General features: G+C 39.0%; 1 protein-coding gene across 4 annotated transcripts; it reads left to right on the top strand.

The window, feature by feature from the left end:
• Positions 1-9: 9 nt before the first annotated feature.
• Positions 10-22,179, top strand: LOC107314456 (BPI fold-containing family C protein-like). Of its 4 annotated transcripts, XM_085539546.1 has the most exons (18): positions 10-1,818; positions 1,903-2,837; positions 3,349-3,474; positions 4,346-4,471; positions 6,495-6,606; positions 8,194-8,322; positions 10,067-10,222; positions 10,911-10,974; positions 11,062-11,122; positions 12,494-12,585; positions 14,125-14,298; positions 15,958-16,011; positions 16,721-16,891; positions 17,509-17,576; positions 19,087-19,129; positions 20,037-20,100; positions 20,958-21,034; positions 21,584-22,179. In XM_085539546.1, the coding sequence occupies exons 4-18, from the start codon at positions 4,369-4,371 to the stop codon at positions 21,650-21,652; spliced, it is 1,437 nt and encodes a 478-aa protein (XP_085395672.1). In that variant the 5' UTR covers positions 10-1,818; positions 1,903-2,837; positions 3,349-3,474; positions 4,346-4,368; the 3' UTR covers positions 21,653-22,179. The 4 variants fall into 4 exon arrangements, with proteins under 4 accessions (XP_085395672.1, XP_085395668.1, XP_085395681.1 ...); XM_085539542.1 differs by lacking the exon at positions 1,903-2,837; XM_085539555.1 differs by lacking the exons at positions 10-1,818; positions 1,903-2,837; positions 3,349-3,474 and adding an exon at positions 6,159-6,255 and having other exon boundaries at positions 4,348-4,471.
• Positions 22,180-23,245: the final 1,066 nt, after the last annotated feature.

The raw sequence follows: 23,245 nt of genomic DNA, 5'->3' as shown, positions 1-23,245 counted from the left end.
CAAGATGGCCGCCGCCCGTGGTGCGGCGCGAGCGGGTCGCTGCTGCGCATGCGCACGAGTGGCGCGCCGTGGCGGGGAGGTATGAGGCGGGAAGGGGCTGTGAGCGCTGTGGCAGCTAAGTGCAGTGAGGGCACTGCGAGCGCTGTGCCTGTCAGGAACCGCTCTCCTGAGTCTTGGAGAAGGTTGGCTGGGGTGTTTTGTATCTCTTCAGCATTGTGATTATTTCTGCAGTTTCCAGTAATCAAGTATCAAACTGAGCTCAGGCTGGGCAAGGCGCTCTACAAAAAAAGTATTGAAATCGTAAAATCGTAAAATGGTTTAGGTCAGAAGAGACCTCAAAGATTGTTGATTTCCCACCCCTTTCTATGCACAGGGCTGCCACTCCCCAGCTGAGGCTGCTTAGGTCCCCATCCAACCCAGCTTTGAATGCCTCCAGTCATGGGGCACCCACAGACCTTTGGGCAGCGCTGCCTACTGAGTAAAGAATTGTTTCCTAACATCTAACCTAAATCTTCCTTTATACTACTGTTGTATAGCTAATACCTTTAGTGAGGCTCTGCTTCACATCTCAGGTTGGCTGCTGGCCCTTATGCAGCATCCTACGTTTCTTTTTGTGGCTCTTAACTGCTCTACACCTGATGAAAATATGTGCTCCATATGGAGCATAATTCTATAATATCCATACTCCATATGGAGTATAATTTCTATTGCTTTCCTTCATCATTCTTGACCAAACATCAACGTAGTCCTCTACTGGAGGCTGTAAAAAAAAAAAAAATGACAGAGGTGTCTGAATCGGAAATGTCCTTCAGAACATCCTTCAGGACCAATTGGCTGCTATACTGTCTTTGTTCCAATGCTGTCAGCTATGATGTGAGAACCTCAGATTGGAGATGAACCTGAATCACAGAGTATATGATCTTAGATATCTTAGGCAATCTTGTCCTATATAAGAGTTTATAAGTTTATCAAGGAAATCTTAAGGTCCTTGTAGATCAAACTACGTCTCACAAGCACCTTAACACTTTTGTTCTTTATATAATTCTTTTCACTATTGAACTATGTGCTATATATATCACTATTGAGCTACGTGCAGAGCAAAATTCTTTGAAGTGACACCTCAGAAACAGAGTTTGGTATCTCTGCATTAGCAGCACCTTTGCAACTCTTAGCTGTGAGGCCAGCATGCACTGTGAGAGCACTGACTTGTTAAATGAACTTTGTTAAAAGTGAATCAAGTAGTCCCAGTTCAGGTACTAGGACAGGACAGTTATAGAGGTCAGAAATGCAAACTAAATGGGTTAGAACGGTGGAAAGTGTGTTCTTGTTTACCATCAGCTCATCAGACAACTGCCTTTCAACATAATTATCTATCATCAACGAGTTCTGTGTAGGCACTGCAGCTATAGGTGTTTCCAGCACAGATTAGTTGCCCTCTGGCAGCTACATTCCAAGGCTTTCCAGTGGCAGTAGAGAGCAGATACCTGCTTTTATGTCCTTTAGCAAACTTCTGTCTGTATCATTTGTTGGATACTTTAAACATTCCAGGCAGTATCTCCCTCCTGCTAACCATATAAATGTTGTATTCCTTTTCCCTTGAGTGATTTTCCATATGGAATATCATTGTATAGGAAGGGTTAAAAGCATGAAGCTATTGAGTCATTTTGATTTGATATTGCAGAGTGAGCTGTGGAAAGCATACTTATTGCTGCTGAGTAACTGGAAGAAACAGAGCAAGGAAGAAACTGAAAAGTCTAATCCCAGTTCTGCGCTAACAGCAAAGAGATTGTGAAACTAAATGCTCTTTCTGGAGTCCAGGTTGGAATTATACTAATTTTTTACTGCTTCATTTGAGGACTGTTTTTCTTGTGTTTCTTAACTATTGAGATTTCTCCCCTGAAGCTTTAGGAGTGAAAAAAATTCTTCTGTGGGCAGCAACTGAGAAGTTTGTGCAGGGCCGAGACAAGGACATTGACAGCATTCTTTCTCATGGATATTCTAAAGGTTGATCAATTTAAGATACTGTGTTTTATGGCTGTGTTAAATCTGTACGAGACAATAATAGTGACTTTTTTTTTGTTATTGTTGGGTTTTTGTTTTTTTTTTATCAAAAGCTTTGATTCTCAGTCAGGCTTCAGTGGTTACCTTTAATATAAGTTTTATTTAAACTCTTTTGCAGGCTTCATGAGGGAAGCCTCTAATGTTTGCATTCCGGGCAGTAATGTACTTCATTAGGGTGAGATAAGTACGCAGACTGAAGCAAAACAGTTTTTCATCTTTTTTTCTTTATATACAATACTTGAACACTCTATCTCTGAAAAGACAAAAGCATTAAGAGAATTATTTATATAGAGGATTTGCCTGATTTGTGCTCAGTTACCGAAGATAAAAATCAGAGCAATTTATCTATCATTTGTTGTCATCAGCAGTGAAAATGGCAGCTCTGATTCAGATTATCAGGCAGCTGGCATCTTCCATCTCCTTAGTTCTGTCTGTTGTGGTCATCTGACTAAGCTTGTACAATCAACCCTGGCATATGACAGAGGCTTTGGTCTTTGATGAAATCGTAAATATCAGCTTTGGAGTGTGAAAGTAAAGCTTGTTGATTAGAGAAAACAGTATGTGATGATACCATCTTCTAGCACCATGGAAGTTCAGTTTGTTCTTTCAGCTTCACGCTTGGGATACATTTAAGAGCCTAACAATAGTGTGTAACTTCAAAGCAAAGTAGTTAACTAAGGTTGCTGTTTTCTGTTCCTCAGTGGGAGTGAATTTCAATGACAGTGAGGTAACCTCACCTATGTTAGTGCTGCCTGCTTTCCTTTTAGATAAATTAGGTAAATATTTCATACATGTCTGTGTTATTTAATGATAGAAAACTCTGTCTTTTTGGTTTTATATGTATTTTTAATTGAATCCATAGAATTAGGCTAGAAAAGGTGACATTTGCAAGAAAAGCTAAGACCTTTTTTTTGGAAAAGTGTTAAGGTCTGTGACTCCAGGTGGCTGTTTTATGTAACACTGCTACCTTAAATTAATTCTCCATGTTGTGTTGGTTACAATAGAGAAAATCAAAGAAGCATAAATACTAGAGATGGAAAGACCACTTAAAGAGGAATTTTCCATATCTGTCAGAATTTGGATTATATTTTCAGATTTATCCGTTGCTTGTTTTTTTTTTTCCTGAAGCCACCTTTTCCTGCATAGAATTTCTGGGGCGATTTCATAAGTACTCTATGATTTATATGATATTCTATTATTTTTATCTATGATTTCTATGATTTTTAAGCATTCCTTCAGAAAACTACTATCAGAACAATACTGATAAAGCTTTTTGTCTATTAACAGCTCAGAAGTCCCATGAAGAGCAGTATTTTATGAGCTGCTGGGTAGATACTGGATTTGTAGCTGTTCGAAGTCTGGCCTCATCAGTATTAATTCCAACAAAGAAGTAAGACTATCAAAGGTTTGGAGGTAGGGAGTTGCATGTTTCTTTGTTTTGTTACACATTTGTATATATTCTGGTTTTGTACATATGCAGATACTACAATCACAGTCTTACATGTTGGAAGAGTGTGATCTAGTCTCCTCAGTGTTAAGGCCAGTATAAAATCACCACAGACCCCTAATAAAAATTTCACTTAGCACTTGGAATACTTGAGTTGTCATGTGAAACAACATTCAGTTTCTAGGGAATTGAACAGTGCCTGTCACTGATGAAAATCATGATGAATGCAAGTTTTGAATGAAGAAACTTTACTTCTGTAAGTGTAAAAGAAAAATAAAAACTAATTTGTCGCTGCTCTTTTGAAGCTGTGTTTTGTGTTTGTGTTCCACCATGTAGTGGCTTACTTGCTTTGCATTCACACTCGCTATACTGTAGTCTGCCATGTGAAATACATGCTTTGAATTAACCATTGCACTCCCCTCTTATGAGCTGATTTGATCAGCATTTGGATTAAGTCAGAAGTTTGTCTATGTATGTGAAAAGGGTGTTGGCTTTTATTAGGACAGACGTTTCTCAGCTGTTTGCTCTGTCATGTTCACTCTGCATGAGCTAGAATATGGTAAAATAAACCAGCCAAAACATGGGTGCAAGGAAAGCACAGAGTAGTGGAGCAGAACCATGCAACCTCACCAATAGGTGATGCCTACTGAAGTGCTATCCAGTTAATCACTGCTCCCACTATGACTACATTGTGCAGTAAAATCATCAGCTAAACCTCTCATGGTTATCCACCCTTGTCCACGTTTCTTTGAGGGAACAATGCCAGATAAAGATTTTTTTGTGACTCATGGTATGCGTCATTTACAATCACATTTGCATCATAAACGTTGTTGACAGGTCCCAGAGACAAAGGTGAGAAGATGCGAAAGATGTGGTATTCTTTCCTGCCATGTTTGCTGTTTTTACAACTTGAAGCTAATCCTGGTCTTAAAGTGAGAATTACTCAGAAAGGGCTGGACTACGGTATGTCTGAGATTACCAGAAGTTAATTTAAAATAAATATTCTATGTACAGAATATAGTTCTTTAAAGAGGTGCAGTGTACAAGCCCGGTCCTTAAATACTGCAACAGAATATATTCCTTTTGTCACCTCATAGCAGAACGCCCTTTGTCCCTTCTCTCTCTTTGTCTCTTTTTTGGACTCGGGGTACAAATTTATCCTTGAATTTGGGGCTGCATGCTCCTGCAATCCAACCATGTTTCTATCACACTTCTCATATTTATCTGCTGTCTTAGAACTAGAATGAGATGGTCACATAATTTTTCAAAAAGTGCTAAAATCTTGATTGTAAGTGCAATATTTAATTGAAAATAATTAACATATAATAAGAAAAAAAAAGGGGGTGGGGGGGAGCTTAGAATCTTGGAATGGACATGTAACTGCACACTTTCACTGTCATTCTATTTGAGGTGAGATAGAATCTGCACGTGCTGTTCTTTACAGCAACCATCTGCTGTAATTTTGACCCTTAACAGAACATCAGCGATTTTGTACATGGCACTCCTAACCTCTACAGTGTATTTTCCTTACTCTTTCTATTCAGGCTAGCTTTCCCTGCCTCCTGCTGAAGGTGTAGTGCGTGGGTGTGGAGGGCACTCAGTACAACTTCAATTGTTTACAGAATTAATATTAATAATAAAGGTTAACAAGGTACAGATTCAACAAAGGCTGGGTCACGCTAAGGATTAATCATCATTTATGTACTCAACACACTGACAGCTAGACAATGGACTTGTGAGATGAAAAGTAGAAGCTTGGGGCTTATGAGTTTGAGATGAAAGAGAGGATCGAGTCTACTTATTTCTGTGCATGAACATTGTTTTTAAGGCTTTTGAGGAGTTAAGTGTGGGACAAACATCAGTTATCCAAAACAGAATTGTTCTTTGTATCTTTTGATGAAATGCGAGTGAAATTACTCCCTAGGCATCTCTGTTGCCTTTAGAAATGAAAATTCAGCCTATTTCTTAATATGAGCCCAGCAGTAGTTGTGACATTCAGCGTGGCATTCAAGTGCCAGACGTACAGACTAACCCTGTGTTAGTCATTGGGGGTAAGAACAGATATTGACAGTGACTCTGGCAATGGTATTTCTTGTATTTGAAAAGTGTGGTACCTGTCATAGAATCACAGAATCATAGAATTGCTTAGATTGGAAAAGACCTTAAAGATAATCAAGTCCAACCACAACTTGACCGTACTACTCTAACAACCCTCCCTTGTGTATTTTCCTTTAACATGAGATTTTAAGGCTGAGTCAGTAGATCCTCCCCTCTCTCTCATTTTGGCAGGACCATTTGAGGTCACTGGCTGCTCTCATTTAGAACCATAAGTGAGCTCTAGGGTATTTCTGTCAGAAAGAGCCTGTGTTTTCGCTTTTGAAGAGGGAACTTCCAGGGAATCATAATGAGTTATCATTTATTGTAATTGTTTGGTTTTTTTTAACTTACTGAATTCTGGAAGGGGAAAAAGTATATATGTATATATATTTATTTATTCAGCAGCTGTGAGGCTCTAAAGCTAAAGAAACTCCTGTAAAAATGTGTTTGACATACCAACGCTTCATATGCATATGTTCACACTTCTTACCTAAGTAAGGACTATGCATGTTGGCCATCTTGTCACTTCTTAACAGGCCTCTTCATTCAACAGGTGTAAGACAGTCTGAGAGAAATGTGATGACCAAGTATTTCCAAGGTTATCCACACTGTGTGTGAAGTGAAGGAAGTATAACAGTTTCAAAAAATGGGTAAGAGTTCTAGAATGTAAAATGCAAGTCAAGATCATCATGATCTTGAACTAAATGATTCATATGGGGGCAACAGATGCAGATGTGTAAGTAGTTGGAAAGAGGTCTAGGTAAGGGCTTAAGAGCAGAAGAGTTTCCAGAACTGTGTTAAAAGTGATTGAATTATTTGTCAGTATATCTAGACCTTTGCATGCCATAATGTGGCCTGCAGGGTATCTATTTCCTCTGTCCCACTGCAGGCAGGAAGATTGGGATAGAACTACTGAAGCAAAGAGTATTGCAAGAGACCTTCCCAAGTTGGAGTGGGCAGGAGAGTTTCTCAATTGTGAAGGTGAATTATACAATCTCAAGGTAAGTGAAGGAATTGCATTTCAAAGTTTTAGGATGAAACAGGTCCGTAGTAATAATTATGCAGCCTTTTTTGTTGTTGTTCAGTACAAAACTTTAATGGTTCATCTAACTGCTGAAATGAGTTTCATGAGGGAAAAGCCATCATGAAAGAGTAAGAGGAAAATGTGCATATGGGGATGATGTATCTGAGTTGATGGAACAGGAAGATAACTTTTGCAGAATCTTTTTGGGTAGATTTACAATGGCTATAATAGCATTTTCATTAGGTAAGGCTCTACTTTTATTTCCTGCTGAGGAAAGTTGTGTACTGGGAACAGCCTGTAAAGTAAAAGGCCTGTGGAGCTTTCTACAATATTTCCAAGCAAGGAAAGTAATATAAAAGCATGTTGTTTTACAGCCTTCATTCCCATCTTTCTGTTTAAGCTTTTTCAATATACTGTAACCAAAAAAAAACCAACCAAACAAACAGTAATTTCTGACCTTTTAATATTACTTCCAAGTAAAGTTCTGCTGCCCAATAGTATTTTACTTCATTTTTTCTTCATATCATTTTTATTTATTATAAATTGCCCAGAGCAAGAAATAACAATCTGGGAGACTTCATATACTTTTTGCTGGATAAGGGCCCGCATCCTCTATTAACATCAAATATTTTAGTAATGTTCTAATATATTAATATATTGCTTATATTCATTGTATTATAGTATCCTGGAGACCTTAACTTTTGCACAGCTGAGAAAGATGAATTTGGACAGCCTCAGCCTGAATAAGAAAAAACTGGGGGGGAGGGGGACAGGGTGATGTCTTACTGTACATCTTTTGCTGGGTGTTGATTATGGAGAATGTGGAGCCAGTGAAGAGATGCTGGGCAGCAGGCACAAGTTACATCAAGAAAATCTCCAATTAGAAGTTAAGAAATTGCTGAGGAGAAGCAGAGTGAGAACAGAGGTTGGGGAATCTCCATCCTTGGAGATGTTCGAGACTTAAAAGAACAGGACCTTTACTTGGCCTGGCTTGGATCAAGGACATGATCCAGAAGATCTTAAGGTTCCTTCCAAACTAAGTTGGAGTGATCTTCAAAATCACAATTCATTCTCCCAATGAGTTATTTCCCTACACAGTCTAATCTCACCTCACTGAAAACAGGATTAATAATTAATGTTGCCCGAGCTGTTTTTGGAAAACTATGTTCATTTTCACTAAAACTAGCCAGTTTCCCAGGGAAAGTAGATGAAAGTCAGTTGTTTCAGAGATCTCTGCCAGGTAGCAGGAAACAATGAGGAATGTCAAGTATATGATAAGATTGCAGCTGATACCTTTACAATGTGCAGCTCAGTTCAACACACCCATTTGCAACACAATGTCTTTGAATATCAGGAAAAATCATTTTCATGGGGAAGTCTTTAAGTAAGACTTGATTTTGAAAAACTGAGCAGCTCCAGGACCTTTTGCTGAGATGAGGAAAGGGATATAGATGGGGAAGGAAATCATAGACTTTGCCTTTGATAGCAGAAGAATTCAATCATCAATATTCCTTCTTAACCTTTTAACATGCAGTCTAATGTCCTGCTTCCTTTTTTTCTGTAGGTTCAAAGTTGATGCTGTAGATATACCAGAAACTTCTGCTTCCTTTATTCCTGACACTGGTGTTAGTCTATCAGTGGCACATGCTTCTGCTACAATCAGTGCAGACTGGAGGCTGAAAGCATGGCTACTGTAAGTACTATACAGTGCAGTTGGAGTTGGTAGACAGTTCTGGGAGTGGAATTAGAATTGTAATTCAGAAATTTAGTTGCTACTTATCATTTTTTTAAGTCTGATATAAGCATTTAAAAAACAGTTTGTATGAACTTCTTGAGAGGGAAGCATTTCCTGCAACAAATGCAGGTATGTCTCCTCGGGAGTCATCAAGTCAGACAACTGTTAGCATGCGCAGCTTGTCCAGATGGTATGAGTTGTATATACAGGACCAAAATGACAACAATTATTTTTTTTGGTAGAGTATAACCAATAAGTTGACTCTGTAGTTAATTATCTACTTGTTGCTACAGTGTATATTGTCTTCCATAGTGATCATTTTTATAAGGTGAGTACTTTCACAATGCCAAACATCCAGAAGTTAGAAAATTCTACAATTCAGGTCACTGTGGATAAATGACTTGGCTTCATGAGCCTGTACAGTATGAGATTATCTTCAATCACACCATCACATTCAGATTTTTCCACTTTTCTATCTCAGCATCTCTTTAAGACAATATATTTTTTTCCTTCCCTTCTTTGAAGAGGGGGAGGGAGGGCCAAAACATCTGGGATATCAGAAAAGGTTTCAAGGTGCTAATCTCTACAGTTGGGGTTAATGGAATACCTGGAAACAGCAGTAGGCATTGCTCTGTTTGCAAGCCAGATAGCACAGCAAGATGGATCACCAGGCTGCACAATTCACAGTATGTCCTGATTTCAAAGGAGCACGTACACAAAGTTTTGTATTCAGTTTTAGTACTGGTAGCTGGAAAGCACTGTCACTGTGGTCGCAATCTGTATGTAGTTGTCATAGTGGCATTGTGAGGAAAAGGATACTGTGTTCAGCAGAGCACATCAGCTGCTCCCAAACATTAATTTACCTCTCCCTCTTGTCCAGGGTGAGGACTGGGGCATGATCTAAAGAACACACCAGAAATATAAAGCTCTGAGGACTTCACCAACTGCAAAGGAGATGAGGAACTGGCATGCAGGATTTGGGGGAGGGAGTTAAAGCCATGGTGAAGTGCATGGTTATGAAGGGAGTTTCTTTCCTTTTTGAGGGATGGAGGGAACAGTCTATTCTGTTGTGTTCCATATTATGTTTTGTACATAGCTGTAAGTATAAACAAATCCTGAATATGCCTTACTCTTCAACCCCTCCACTCCCTCATCCTAATACACCGCTTTCAGCTTAAAATAAGAGATCCCAACTGAAAGTCAGCTTTTCAAGGGAGACCCTTGACAAACCAGGCCTACCTGGCTGTTTCTGGGGTCAGTAAGATGGGTTTTATCCCAGCTTTTTCAGTATTATTCCTGAGTTCCCAAATCTCACTGTAGCCCTCTTCTCTTTCCACTGTGTCCCAGTGCACTCTGTGAGTTCCAGAATCTCATGGCAGGCACTTTGCTCCCGAAAGCCTAGAACCAATGAATTCAGATTCCTACTAAGGAGGAACAGAGTTAAGGATGCAGCAAGAGACCTAAGTAGCTAAACTTTTCCTCATCTCCCAAGCAGCCCAAAAAGGCAGAAGGTCCAAGATCCTTTCACAATGATCTCTATCACTTTAATCACTAAAATAAAACATAATTCATTCTTGATGATAGAAGCCAGTAGTCCTTTCAAAACTGATTTACAGGTAGTATATTAAAGTATTCCCTTAGAGGACATGTTTCCCTGACTGAGATTCGTTTCTATTTTGTTTTGTTTTGTTTTTCTAAGTAGCAAAGACCAAGGAGGATTTACCCTGTCCATCTCAGAACTGTTCATTGCAGTTGTCTTCAAAGTATCACGGGACAACACAGGCCACTTGTCTGTGTTGCTGCACAGTTGCCAGTTGAGCATTGGTAGTGTAAAAGTCACGTTAAATGAAGGATCCAGGTATGTATGCTAGCTATGTATAGAAGATTTTCTAATTACTCTGGGGGAAGTAGCGGAGTTTGTCACATAAAGGCCACTTTTCAAATTGTGCCTTTCAGGATCCAAGTAACTACTGAAGGATCAAATTAGACTTTTAAAGGCCTGTTTGTTGTAAGCAGTCTCCTTTGCTGAGCATGTGAAGGGTGGCTAATCATCATTTCTTTGTGCACATGCCAAAAAATGAGCTGACTAGATGTACTGCATTTGAAAAATTTGACACTTGCCTACATTAAATGCTACAAGATGGCAAATGGAAATTTGCAGGAAGGGATCTGGATTCATTATGCATTTTGACAAGCTGACCTACAATTTAACTACAAAACTTGATATTTAAAAAAAAATATATGACATAATTTTTGTAGTTCTCCTTGTTTTGACTTTCTAGAGAGCCTTTTGTTATATTTAAAGAGAAAATGTGGCTGTTATCAGCATGTTAATATTAATATTCACAGCTTTGCAGATGATTACCTTCTAAATAGCTCCAACAAGACCCAGAACTCATAGCATTGGTACCGTCTACCAATATTGGTAATTGGTTTTCATTAATCTAAGTGACATTGATGCCCTAGCCTGGAAGATTCTATGGTTTTATATTTCAGAGACTTCAGTCCATGGTAAAAAGTGTTTGTGTTCATTTCCTTTTCTTCAGCTGGATCTATAGCTTCCTATCTGGTTATCTTGAGAAGGCCATTCATTCCAAACTGAATGAAAATGTAAGTTTGAAAAGATTATTTCAGCTAGTGAAGGGAGGAGTTCAAATACAGCCCTTACATTGCTGACTTCTCTCTCTTTTCCTATAGATATGCCTAAATATCAAATACAAAATACAAGTGATGGATGCACAGCTTAGAAAGCAGAAGGGTGAGCTGCTGATTTGAGCTTTTTGAGTAATTTTCACAGTTTGTAGTGTTTTTATCACTTGCCAATCCACCCCTGTGTTCACAGTACAAAAACAAAACAAAACAAAACAAAAAAGCAAAGACATAAAGACTGAGCCATTGTCCTCTAAGTTAGTCCATTTCAGATTCTTAGAAATCTCCTGCAAGAACCTTATAGACAATATTCAGATTTCTTCTGTGCCCATAGCAGGTCACCTGTAATCTTTCAGTTTGTTGTAGCTGACCCATATTACTTTCTTAGATTTTCAAGATGAACATTTTCCCTGTTATCCTTTATGCTCTCACTAGAGTGGACATAAGAAAATCTGAGTTAGCAGTAATCCATTAAAAAGCTAACAAAAATCCAGTCATGCACTGCAGTCCTGCAGGATCTCACAAACTAAGCCCATCATGTTTTAAACTTGAGGTCAGTGAGATAATGAAATTATGCAGGAATTATGAAGAAATTATGCCTTTCCTTCCTTTCCTTCCTTCCTCCCTCCCTCCCTCCCTCCCTCCCTCCTTTCCTCTCTTCCTCTCTTTCAAGACTAGAATATTTGTCCGTAGTTCTCACTAATTCTAATTCATGTAATCTTCCTATGGTATTACATATATTATAGAATATATTATATGGACGTAAAATATATATTATTATGTGTTAATGTCAGAGATTGCATTCCAACTCTTCAGTTTGCACTGTGGATATAGCTGCATATTCAGTAGCAGAGTATGTAGACTTGTGTTTGTTTTCCTTTCCTCAAAATGGCTTTATGCCATACACTGGGAAATATTACTGAAAATCACAGTTATGAAGAACGTTCTTTACATAGCAGGTACCCAAATAGTTCAGGCTCAAGGCTACTGAAGGCTGTGCTATCATACTGAGGAGTTCATAATCTCTGTATGAACTCACCGTTTCTCTTTAAAACCATCTAATTATTTATACAGTGTGAATTTTCCAATTAAAAAAAAGGTCAGGCTGAAGTTGTAAACACAAAACAATCATAGAATCACAAGGTTGGAAAGGACCTACAAGATCATCTAGTCCAACCCTGCTCCCATTACCATTGCTACAAGCTACTAAACCGTATATAGATACTGCGCTGTGTGAGAGCTGATTTCCGAGGAGTCAGTTCAGTTGTGAAACAAGAGAAGTAGGCCTATAACTGGAGGAACTGGTGACTTTCCAAAGGTGCAGTCTCACTTTTTCTCTTACTGCAAGTTTTTATTTTCTTCTTCCTTCTCCCACTATTTCCCTTCATCAGATTCATCATTTCTAGAACACCTTTGCCTTTAACTGCTATGATGCTTTTGTAATAATGCACATTTTGTTTTTGTCTGTTATTTTTTCTAGTCTTAAGCCAAATAGATGCCTTTGCACAAATAGACTATTCTCTAGTTAGTTCTCCAGCAGTCTTCAAATCACACATTAACTTGGATTTGAAGGTAATTCGCCATTAATATCTCTGTGCTCTCAAAGTCTCTTCAGATCCTCTTCTGCATTTATTCATTTCTTTTTTTCACTACAGTCTTGCTCAGCCCCTTCACTGTTGAGTCAGAAAAGCAATAAGGATTTGGAATGTTTTTGGTAGCAGCTTGCTACCAAAGGCACAAGTTTATTTAATATAGTAGCTGCACTGGTTAATTCACCAAAATAAATTATTTCAGTTGAATCCCTTCAGAGGTGCATTATAATAAGTGATATATAATCTACAATCCCTACCACTGTAATTACAATCCAAAGTGATCGTTTTGGGGTGAGTCGTTGTCTTATATATGCACCAAAAAGACTTCTCACAGACAAAATACAGCAGTTCCTTTCTCACTAATTTTTCACCTTTTCTGGCAAGAGATATCCCAGCAACACTCAGTTGATCCAGCAGCTTCAACCATCCTTGTAATGTAGAGCATCCCCAATTGCTCTCAGCACTGGCTTCAGTTTAGAAAGGCATGCTAGAATAACAGCTGAAACTCTCTCTCTGCTTATTTTATTCAAGAAACACCATCCACAGGAGAAAACAAAAAAAACAAAAACAAAAAAAAGAAAAGAAAGAAAAAAGAGAAAAGAAAAGAGAAAAGAAAAGAGAAAAGAAAAGAGAAAGAAAAGAGAAAGAAAAGAAAAAGAAAAGAAAAAGAAAAAAGAAAAGAAAAGAAAAGAAAAGAAAAGAAAAGAAAAGAAAAGAAAAGAAAAGAAAAGAAAAGAAAAGAAAAGAAAAGAAAAGAAAAGAAAGGAAAGGAAAGGAAAGGAAAAGAAAAGAAAAGAAAAGAAAAGAAAAGAAAAGAAAAGAAAAGAAAAGAAAAGAAAAGAGAGAAAAAGAAATACACCGAACTTCCCAGCAGACCTTCTTCAAAGAAGATATACACAGATTAAGAGTATTTAGCAACTTCAACATGCTGACACCCATTATGAGATTACAGATGAGTCAGGAAAAGAAGTGATTGGTCTTCAGTGTTCCTTGGAACAAAGTGATCCTTGATGGTTTTAAGTTGCCGTTTTCCAACTCTCAATCTTTTTTTTATCACAGTTGGGTGTTTCCTTTGTGTCTCCCTCTTACACTACTTTTATTGCTTTTCAGGAGGTAGGGAGGAGTTCCTGAGGAATCTCCTTAAATGTCATTCTTAGATTAAGTCAACAACTGTATCTTTGCAGCAGAAGAAGACTGGTCTAGAGGATTTTTATTCTGACTGGTGGTGGCAGTTCAGAATTTTCATTTCAGTGCTCAAATTCAGATTTGGAAAGGGTGGAGGCCAGGTTCTCTGTGATTCCTGTTTGGTTTTGTTTTTTTTTTTTCAAAAGAACTTCAATTTGCTGATTTTCAGGGCATACAAGAAATTCTTGTGTGCTTCAGGTTTTACTTACTGTCAATTTTATCTTCAGGTTAATAAGATAGAATAAGAATTCCCTCTGTTCAGCCACTACTAATGCATTCTGACAAATACAAATGCTTAACAAGTATAAGTATGTGTGTTAATGACTCTTTGCAGGGCACAGTCTATCCAGTAGGAAATCACACAGACCCTCCCTTTGTGCCTGCTCCGTTTGGTCTCCCAAACAAAGGTGATTCCATGCTCTACTTCGGAGTCTCCAATTATTTTCTTAAGTCTGCTACACTGGCTTACTACAGAGCAGGGGTCTTTAATATCACCATCTCCAAAGACGTGAGTATAATTTGTATATAATAGAATAACAAATACCAGAAGCATGAATGGTCAGCAGAGGAGGCTGATTCTTTACAGGCTGCCCAGGGAAGTGATGGAGTCACCATCCCTGGAGGTGCTCAGGAAATGTATGAATGTGGCACTGAGGGACATGGTCAGTGGGCATGGTAGGGATGGGTAGGCAGTTGGACTGGGTGATCTTAGTGGTCTTTTCCAATCTTAATGATTCTGTGATACTGTGATTATGTTTGCCATGTCACACAGATCCAGATCAGGATTCTACCACTTATAAGACTGAACCAGGACATTTTTTCTTCTTTTCATCATTTTAGATAGTCAAAGTCTCCCTCAGACCTGAACTTAACTGGCAACTCTAGGCAGTAAATGGCAGAGATGAATGTCACAGAGCTGGTGCACAAGGCATGTATGAAATGTAGTTGGGAATCATCGTATAGGTGATGCTAAATAAGAGAATATGTTTTAAATGGAATTCAGTTTTTCACTGAACATTTCCAATTCTTTGAAACGTATACTGTTGAAATATTGCAGTTATCCATCATACGCATCTCTACGTTTACTTCTTTAATGGATTTCCTTTAAGGTACTGTAGATTTTTAAGATATCACCTGAGGATCTCTCTGGTCCTATTTCTCAACAATTCTAACTGAATAGAAATACATACAAAACTCCAAATGGGCTGCAAGCACGGGACTACTTGTGTTCAAAGAGGATATTGTTTCACATACAGGAACTCTAGGAAACCTGCCTTAGGTTACACGAGATGGTCTCCAAAACTCCCTTCCAACCCCTATGAATCTGTTACTCTGTGAAGAACAGTGAATCTGAAGACAGAGATAGGACAGCTCATTTCTCAAGTCTCCATCTGAGATTTGAATGTTGAGTTTTGATGCATATGATTTAGTTGGGAAGTATTGGTAATGGTTGGACTAGATGATCTTCTAGGTCTTTTCCAACCTTGATAATTCTGTGATTCTGTGAAATAACCAAAGAAAGCTTTCCTCTGCATGAGTTCCAAACAACAGTAAAAAAGGCAAGATGGGAAAAAGAATTCTTAGTCCACTGTCTGCAGCATAGAGGCCCACAACATAGGTATTGGCTGTGCTGAAAGCAGCAAAATAAGGCAAAAAGCAGATACAGGGGAAGTAAGCTTTCAGCTGTGGGTGAAGAACATATAAAACTTGTCCCAGAAATGCTGTTTCCACAACATTAGTAGACAAAGATTCCAAGAAGTTTTGCTAGCTGAAACACTGCTAAGAGGGTCTGGCACTGGCAAACATCATCATGGTGGTCAGCAGAAAAAGGGCAAATAAGATTTTGATCAGAGTTCTATCTGACAGAGTTGTTGTATTCCATCTAAGAAAGTCCCAAAGGCAGGAAGAAAGCAGGATGCCAGGTCTGTTCTTTTAAAGTACTCACTGTCTGGTAGGAGCCTCTGAGATAATCCATTAGAAAGAAATCTTTCTCTCCTTTCTTCCACAGAGTATTGTGGCTCCCCTAGGAATCATTCTGTGCAAAGGAAATACTAAATGTAAACATGGATTACCTAGAGTCAAAGCAAATAGAGTCAAAGTGTTTTTTTCAAGGAATCCCTTATTTTTAAGCTCATATAAAGACCTGATTGATCTCATTTGTTTACAGCTTGCTACTGCTTTTAACCTAACTACTGCCACACTGAAAAATTTTCTTCCTGAGGTGGGTACTTCTGCTTGTACAGATCTTTTAAGAACCAGCAGTAGCTGATGTCTGCTGTGGATATTACCTGTGTAACATATTTGCAGAAGTTTGGAGAAGACAAGGAGGCTGAGCTGCTTTACAAGTAGTGGAAGATTCAAACATACATGTTCTCTCCTCATAACTCATTGTTCTTCCTAACTATATCATGCTACTCTGAAGTCATTCTTTGCTCCCATGAGTACCAAATTCACTTTCAGTCTCTGAAACAGTTGTAAAGACTATATGGTAGACATCTTCTCCAAGATCAGTCTCCTTTTATTCCTGTTGAAGTAAAGGCATCTCTGTTGTGCTAGGCAGACTCCTCTATGTCAAGGTACTTTCTGGTTGCAGGAAATCGTATACAATGGGAAGTAATAGTCATGAGCACAGTTTATAAATGCAATGCAAGACATTAATATACTTACAAGATACTTTAAAAATACCTAATATGGCAACATTTGATATGAAGTTGTGGCATTTTTTGTCCTCTAAGAGTATGTATATGTATATGTATGTGTATGTGTATGTGTATGTGTATATGTATATGTATATGTATATGTATGTGTATGTGTGTGTGTATGTGTATATGTATATGTATATTTTAATGACTTCTGGAAGGCTGCTCTTCCAATGTTTTTTTGTATTGTCATATTGTCAGAGTCATCACTTTTTCTGTGAAATCCCACAGATTGCTCTGCATTGCCTAACTGCATGCCCAGTGCTTCTGAAGCTGATGGCTACATCACCACCTGTTGTCAGTTTGCAGTCAGACACATGCAGACTATGGATCACTGGGTCTGTAGAGGTGTTTGCTGTTCTGCCAAATTCAACCATCCAGTACATCTTTACAGGGAATCTAGTAAGTAGCATGAACTAGAAGATAACATTCAGTGCTGAGGCTGAACAAATGATGCAGTAATCTTTCAAGTCCTTCAAAAATCAGAGATCAGCTTAATATACCATATACAAGCCTGTCACAAATGTGCATACTGTTCTGTTGCATTTCACGGGGAGGAAATGTGCACTACATACTGTAGAATTTAGTATGCAGGTACAATATGCAGTTTATGAAGCCCATTCTTCCCATGTGGGAGGTTGAATGATTATTTGAGAATAAATTGTAATATATACAAATGGGATTATCTGACATTCCTAACTTGTTCTCTCTTGTTCAGCGTGTCCCCAGACATCTTTTCATTAGGTTGAAAGTAATGCAGTTAAGTCAGCCATGCAGGGATTTAAATGATACTAACGATAAGGAAGCAATCAGGGCAGTATTATCACTTCACTCAGGTAATCCCTGCTGCACTCAGAAAGCAGCAAATTGACAAATGATTTCACTATTTATACATACTGACTAAATATAATGTTTAGGCATTGTGCTTCCAATGACAAAAAGCAATTACATTTGTGTCTGTAGCTCAGACAGTATCTACATATACAGTCACAGAAGATGGTTTTGTTTTTTCCCCACAGACAACAAGTACCAGAAGCAATTTGGCAGTAATCAAACAGAAGCTGGTCATCTCATTATTTCTGAAGAGGTAATTAAGGAAAATTCAGAAAGCAACATTAATGATTCAAACACTAGGACCCACTAGAATGTCATTCTGTCTATCAACACTTGTTTCACCATGAGAAAAAGAGCAATGGTTACCTGCTTTCTCACAGAGGCTCTAAAATACATTTGACTATTTAATCTATGTTGTGCAGATAAAATATAATAATATTGGGGAATAACTTTGTCTCCTGTACAGCATGTTATTACCCCTATCTCAAGGTTATTTAACCCCTCCAAATGACAGTGTTCAACATATTCAGTATCTTAACGTCACCTGTGCTGATGCTAGAGAATGAGATTTGGTCTTTTATTCTAAGCCCTTTACATGTTGCTGCCTTGCCATGTCTGAACATCATAAACAGATGCCATCGTGAAAACACTTTACAGGAGCAGTACAGCAAGCTCTCTGTACGCCTTTACATGTGGGGAAGGGAACAATTACACTACGTAGCTGATACAACAACATGCTGTCAAACAAATGAAACTAGAAGTGTCTCTAATTTGAAACAATGCCCAGAACTTTTTAGATCGTGCTTAGATCTTGCTGGTTTTCTGGTTACCTACAGGTCATGTGTTTTCAGCTGGCTTTCAGCAAATTTTACTCACACTTCAAACTCAGTGATGTTCTAGAGCTGCTTTCTCCCTATATATGTAATTGTATAGAAGTGCAGACTTTCAGGAATATCCATGTTTCTTCTTGGTAGCCCTGCTCTGCAAGCTGGATCAGAATTCCAGAGTATATTGTATTTTTCAACCTATTAAATTTCCATTAGAGAAAAACATGGGCAGCCTTTTCTGAGTTTTGGTCACTGGCCCATTTTAACAGGAAAAGAGGACTTGGAATGATCAGAGCCTGACAGCGTGAGTTCAAAAAAGAATCCTGCCACACAAAACTTTTGACATGAGACTGTGTTCCGCTCATCAGGATGATGTGTTTGTTTTGTCATGGTTTTTTTTCCCCCAGAGTTAAGTTTACAATTATCTGAGTGTGTATCACAGACATCAGCATTGAAGTTAGACTGGGCTGGGACTGGATAGCAGCTCTTCCAAATCATGTTGAGGAAAGTGTAGTTCAGCCACTGCAGGAAATGGCAATTCCAGAGAGATTTCTCTTTACAGATCTTGTAGTTGTCACCCAAGACAACAGATGACTATAGAAGTAGGTTGATTTCAGAAAGATCTCATTAATTCTACAACAAGTGAATAGTCGTCTGTTTGATAAAATGCAAGAATCAGGCAAAATTAAATACATTAATCAGCATGAAATCAAGAAGTTGGACAAACAAAATGTAAAAGGAAATGCAAATTCTCACTGCCTGCTATGCTTCTGGATTCAGTTTTTGTACACACATTCTGCAGCACCTTAAGAAAAAAAAATATATATATATTCTTTTTTCTGGAGAGCAAAGGTGTGTTTCTTCAAGACTGTTCACTTCAAGCAACGACTGTGCTAAACCATTTTTGCTGAATCCTTTTTTACTTCTTCCATTTAGGCTTCAGTTCTCCCTGCTGCACTCTGCTGTTGGCTTCTCTAAGGTAAGTTAACAGTTTCAGTAGAGTTTCAGTGCCTTAACCAGGTAGCTGAGCCCTTCAGAGTTAAAAGCAGTTCAGCCAAACTTGTTGCCGGACATTTCTCCATCTGCCTTGGAGATCATCTGCCACTGCTTTTTCTACGTTCAAATACATTACCTGTTTTGCTTGTTTGTTCCTTTCTGGTAAGAGGAAGCAACTCTTGGGGTGTTTCTTTTGTCAAAAGAGACACCAAATATCATTATTACCATGCAACATTAATTGAAACAGGGAGAAGTGTCTGCCTAGCCTGCATGACCTAGTCTGCCATCACAATTGATTTTACTGTCTTCTGCATCCAGCAGGACAAAGGCAGGCATGGGGCACTTCTTCTAGCAGTTTCTGACAGCCAGCCTGAATTCACAGCTGGATTAAGTAGACATAACATTAGGAATGAGTACAATGTCACGCTTAAGCTCAGCTTCAGGAATTATCTTGAAACACTCGAAGCAAATAAAAGGAGAGCAAAAAACAGGGAGTAAAAGAAACAGTATGCCACTGGATAGATCATTCATTGTACACTGAGAATTGGTCAGGGCAACTCTACAGCAGCTCAACCCAACCTGCACCTTTAAGTGAAGGGAGTAGAGCACCAGAGAGGGGGGCAATTAATGCCACCCAGAACACAGTTCATTTCTGAGAACTTCTGAGAAGAATATTCACATCATCCAGGTGCCATTTAAAACAACAACAACAAAAGCATCTTTCTTTATTATTTTTTTTAACCTGAGATTTTCTTTACCAGTTTTTTTCTTTGCAATAAAAGATCTTGTTTCTGATCTTTTGCAGTTCTAACCGTCACTCTCCATCCTCATGCTGCAGTCCCCTGGGTATCATGCAGTAATCACCAAATGTATTTTCCCCTTTACTGCAGGTCTCACTGGTGGAGAATTTTCTGTCTTACACTTTACGGAGGGTAGTAATCCCAGTAATCAATGGTAAGGATTGTGGCCTGTTCCTGAGTACAGTTGGTGGGAAAGTGAGACCAAAACCATTAAAGAGAGTGCACAGCTTCGAAGGCTGGAACAGAGCAAGTCTCAGCTCCTTTCCAAACAAAGTGCAGCAGTAGAGGGCAGACATGCTTGAGTCTCATCTCAACAGAGTTGAGCCATAACCAGAGAATGGCCCAGACCTGGGAAGCTCATAAGCACATCTGCATCTTCTGGCTTTAGGATAGTGTAACATTATCACTCCCCTCTGCATTTGCACTCTGCCTGCTACCCCAGGCAGAACAAAGTTGAAAATCAGCTCAGTGACATGCAGAGAGCAAGGGATGAAGAAAGAGGTGCAAGTAGAAAGAAACATACAGAAGTGTATAGAAGGTGCCTGGGGGCATAAACAAGGGCAAGTTGTTTATCTTGCTGAGGAAGGAGGTGAGATATTGAGGAGGGAAAGGAGGGATGCAAAAGTCAAATGGTTGAAAAAGCAGGCAAGGGGCTTCACCCAGGAAAGTAGGAATGGATGAAAATAAGAGGGACCCACAGGCTTAGATGGTCATATTGAGAATAAAATGAAAGGAAACTGGCAAATAAGCCAGAGTGGGAAACAGCAGAAACCACATCCAATAGAGTAGATGTCTGAGAAGGAGCAAAGGCAGACTGCAGTGTCAGACAGCTGAGAGATTTTGAGAGGTCTGTCCACTGCTTTTTCATGGGAATTGTTGCTTCTTTGCAAATACGTCACAGATACAGTGGTGATTGATTAAAGGGAGATCTTAAAACTAATTGAGTTCCTACTGAAAAATGCTTCCGAAGTATTTTATTTACAGATATATTTATATTTGTCCTTCTTTAAGATAAATTAGGAAAAGGATTTCCTCTTCCTAACTTGGCCTACACCAGCTTGGTTGGACCTGTAATAAAAATGAATCAGGTGAGGAGCCTCACTTTTAGTTAAATAATATTGATTATTTTTTAGGTCTGTAAATGTGTGCATATTGCTGTGTTGCATCATTCTAAAGATAGCTGATAGTAAAGCTTTAACCATTCAATAGATTGAAAATCCACACTCTGGATGAAAAATGTACACACACACCCCCCACCAGACCAGGATGCTTTGAGCATTATGATTGTAAAGGGGCCTCTAGACTTTTGGGGGAATCCCAGCGAAGTGGAAACATCACAGAGGCAGCTGTGCTGTCCCCAGCAGGTCTTAGGAGCATTGAATGAGCTCTCGCTACTATGACCTTTCCATAGTACTGGAAAGCTGAGATGCAGCCTTGTGGTTAGCATTACCCAGCAATTCTGGGGGGCTGCGTTAACTAACATCAGTTCCAATCTGTACCCTGATGTCAACTGCATTTCAGGAAGCACAAAGCCATGCTTGTCTCCTGCACTGCTGAGGGTCTAATTGTCAAATCTACTGACTGCAAACATGTCCATCTGAAATTTAAGGTAATTTTACATGTTCTTGTTTCCTCAGGGTCATCTTGTGATTTTCACTGATGTTCACTACAAACATGAGCAAGAGGAAGATGAGGACCTTCACTGACACCCCTAATGCCCCTTTTCTTTCAAACAATAATAGAGAAAAAAAAGGTCTTCCTTCTGCTGGCTTGTATGGAGTAGATGCTATAATATTAGAAACATGGATCTTGGTCACTATTTTTGCTGTTTCTTCCCTTTTCATTTTCCAAATCTGTTGGTTTTTAGTATAGTGGGTATAGATGACTTTTATTGATGCATTAGAAAACTTGTTGCAGTATGATGGGAAGGAGTGGCTGGGTCTTCTTGTGTTAGGAACAACAAGTTTTATTAATTTAAGGAACCAGTTATTGCATTATTCAACTTATCTCCATCAGTGTTAGCAACACTGTATGTGTAGAGTGAGATCTTAGTTTTTGTAATATTTTCACAGTTTGTCCCTTTGTAACTGGATGCCGTAAGTGGGAACAGATTTATGAAATCGAGTGAATTATCATAGAATTACAGAATCAAAATTTATGTTGAAGTAACCTCCAATAGCCATCTAGTCCAGAGATCACCTTGGAACAGGACTAATTAAATTATGTTGCTGCAGGCTGCGTCCATGTGAGTTTTGAACCTCCCCAAGGACAGAAATTCCACAACCTTTCTGGGCAACGTTTTAACATTTATTTAACCAGCTTCAGAGTAAATTTCTTTTCCTGATATCAAATCAGAATTTCCCATGTTCCAATTTGTGTCCACTGCCCTTTTTCTATACACTGTGTGCTTCCAAGAGCCCAGCTCCATGTTCTCTGTATCCTCAGATCAGAATGTTGTAGAAGAGAAAAAGGTCTTGGCAGGCTCTCTCTTTCCCAAGCTAAGCATACTGAATCTCTCATACTGTCCTAGTAGATTGTGTTCTCCAGCCTCATAACCTTTTTCATGATACCTGCTGGACTTGATCCAGGATGTCAATATCATTCTTGTAGTGGGGAGCCCAAATTGGATGCACTGATTCAAACAGTCTTGCAAGTGCCAAACAGAAAGGAAGAAACATTTACCTTCGCATGCAGCTCTATGGACCTTGCTGTCCACTAAGATTCACAGACCCTTTTCTGCATAGTTTGTTTCTAAAGATCCCCAAGCCTGGACTGATGCAGGGCATTACTCCCTCCCAGACACAAGGAGTGTATTGATTGCTCCACACTGGTTGGTGTTGTGCACAAAGTTGCCAGGAGTGCACAGTCCCATCATCCACACCAGCAGTGGAGGAATTAAGCAGTGCTGATCGCAGTGTTGATTCCTGTGGGACACCCACTAGTTGCCAGTCAGCACCTGGACGGTCAACACTTTGTTGATCACAACTCTGATTCTGGGCCACACAGCCAATTTTTTACCTTCCTTCTCCCCCTGTAAATCACCAGTGTGATGAGAGTAATGGAGACTGTTTCAAAGACCTTACTCTAATCAAGGTATAACATATCCACTGCCCTTATGGGTATAACATACCCACAGCACCAGTCAGTTCATCACAGAAAGCAATTAAGCTGGTCAGGTGTGATCTGCCTCTAGAATACCCGTGCTGGCTGCTCCCAGTTACGTTATCCTTCATGTGCTTTAGAAATGGCTTCTAAGATATTTTACTCCATATCCATCCCAGGGTCTGACATGAGACTGA

The sequence above is a fragment of the Coturnix japonica genome, chromosome 1 (genome assembly GCF_054131305.1).
Source record: "Coturnix japonica strain WE chromosome 1, WE-NBRP24, whole genome shotgun sequence".
Classification (NCBI taxonomy): domain Eukaryota; kingdom Metazoa; phylum Chordata; class Aves; order Galliformes; family Phasianidae; genus Coturnix; species Coturnix japonica.
The sequence above is the reverse complement of the archived record's forward strand: the minus strand, read 5'-3'. Positions and strand labels throughout refer to the sequence as shown.

What these genes read in the sequence shown, in the direction of transcription:
- LOC107314456 (XM_085539542.1), top strand. Translation starts at nt 4,369, where the DNA reads ATGCGAAAGATGTGGTATTCTTTCCTGCCATGTTTGCTGTTTTTACAA. An exon ending in GTGAATTATACAATCTCAAG is followed by an intron (nt 6,607 to 8,193) that starts GTAAGTGAAGGA and finishes TTTTTTCTGTAG; the next exon opens with GTTCAAAGTTGATGCTGTAG. An exon ending in CTGTAATAAAAATGAATCAG is followed by an intron (nt 21,035 to 21,583) that starts GTGAGGAGCCTC and finishes TTGTTTCCTCAG; the next exon opens with GGTCATCTTGTGATTTTCAC.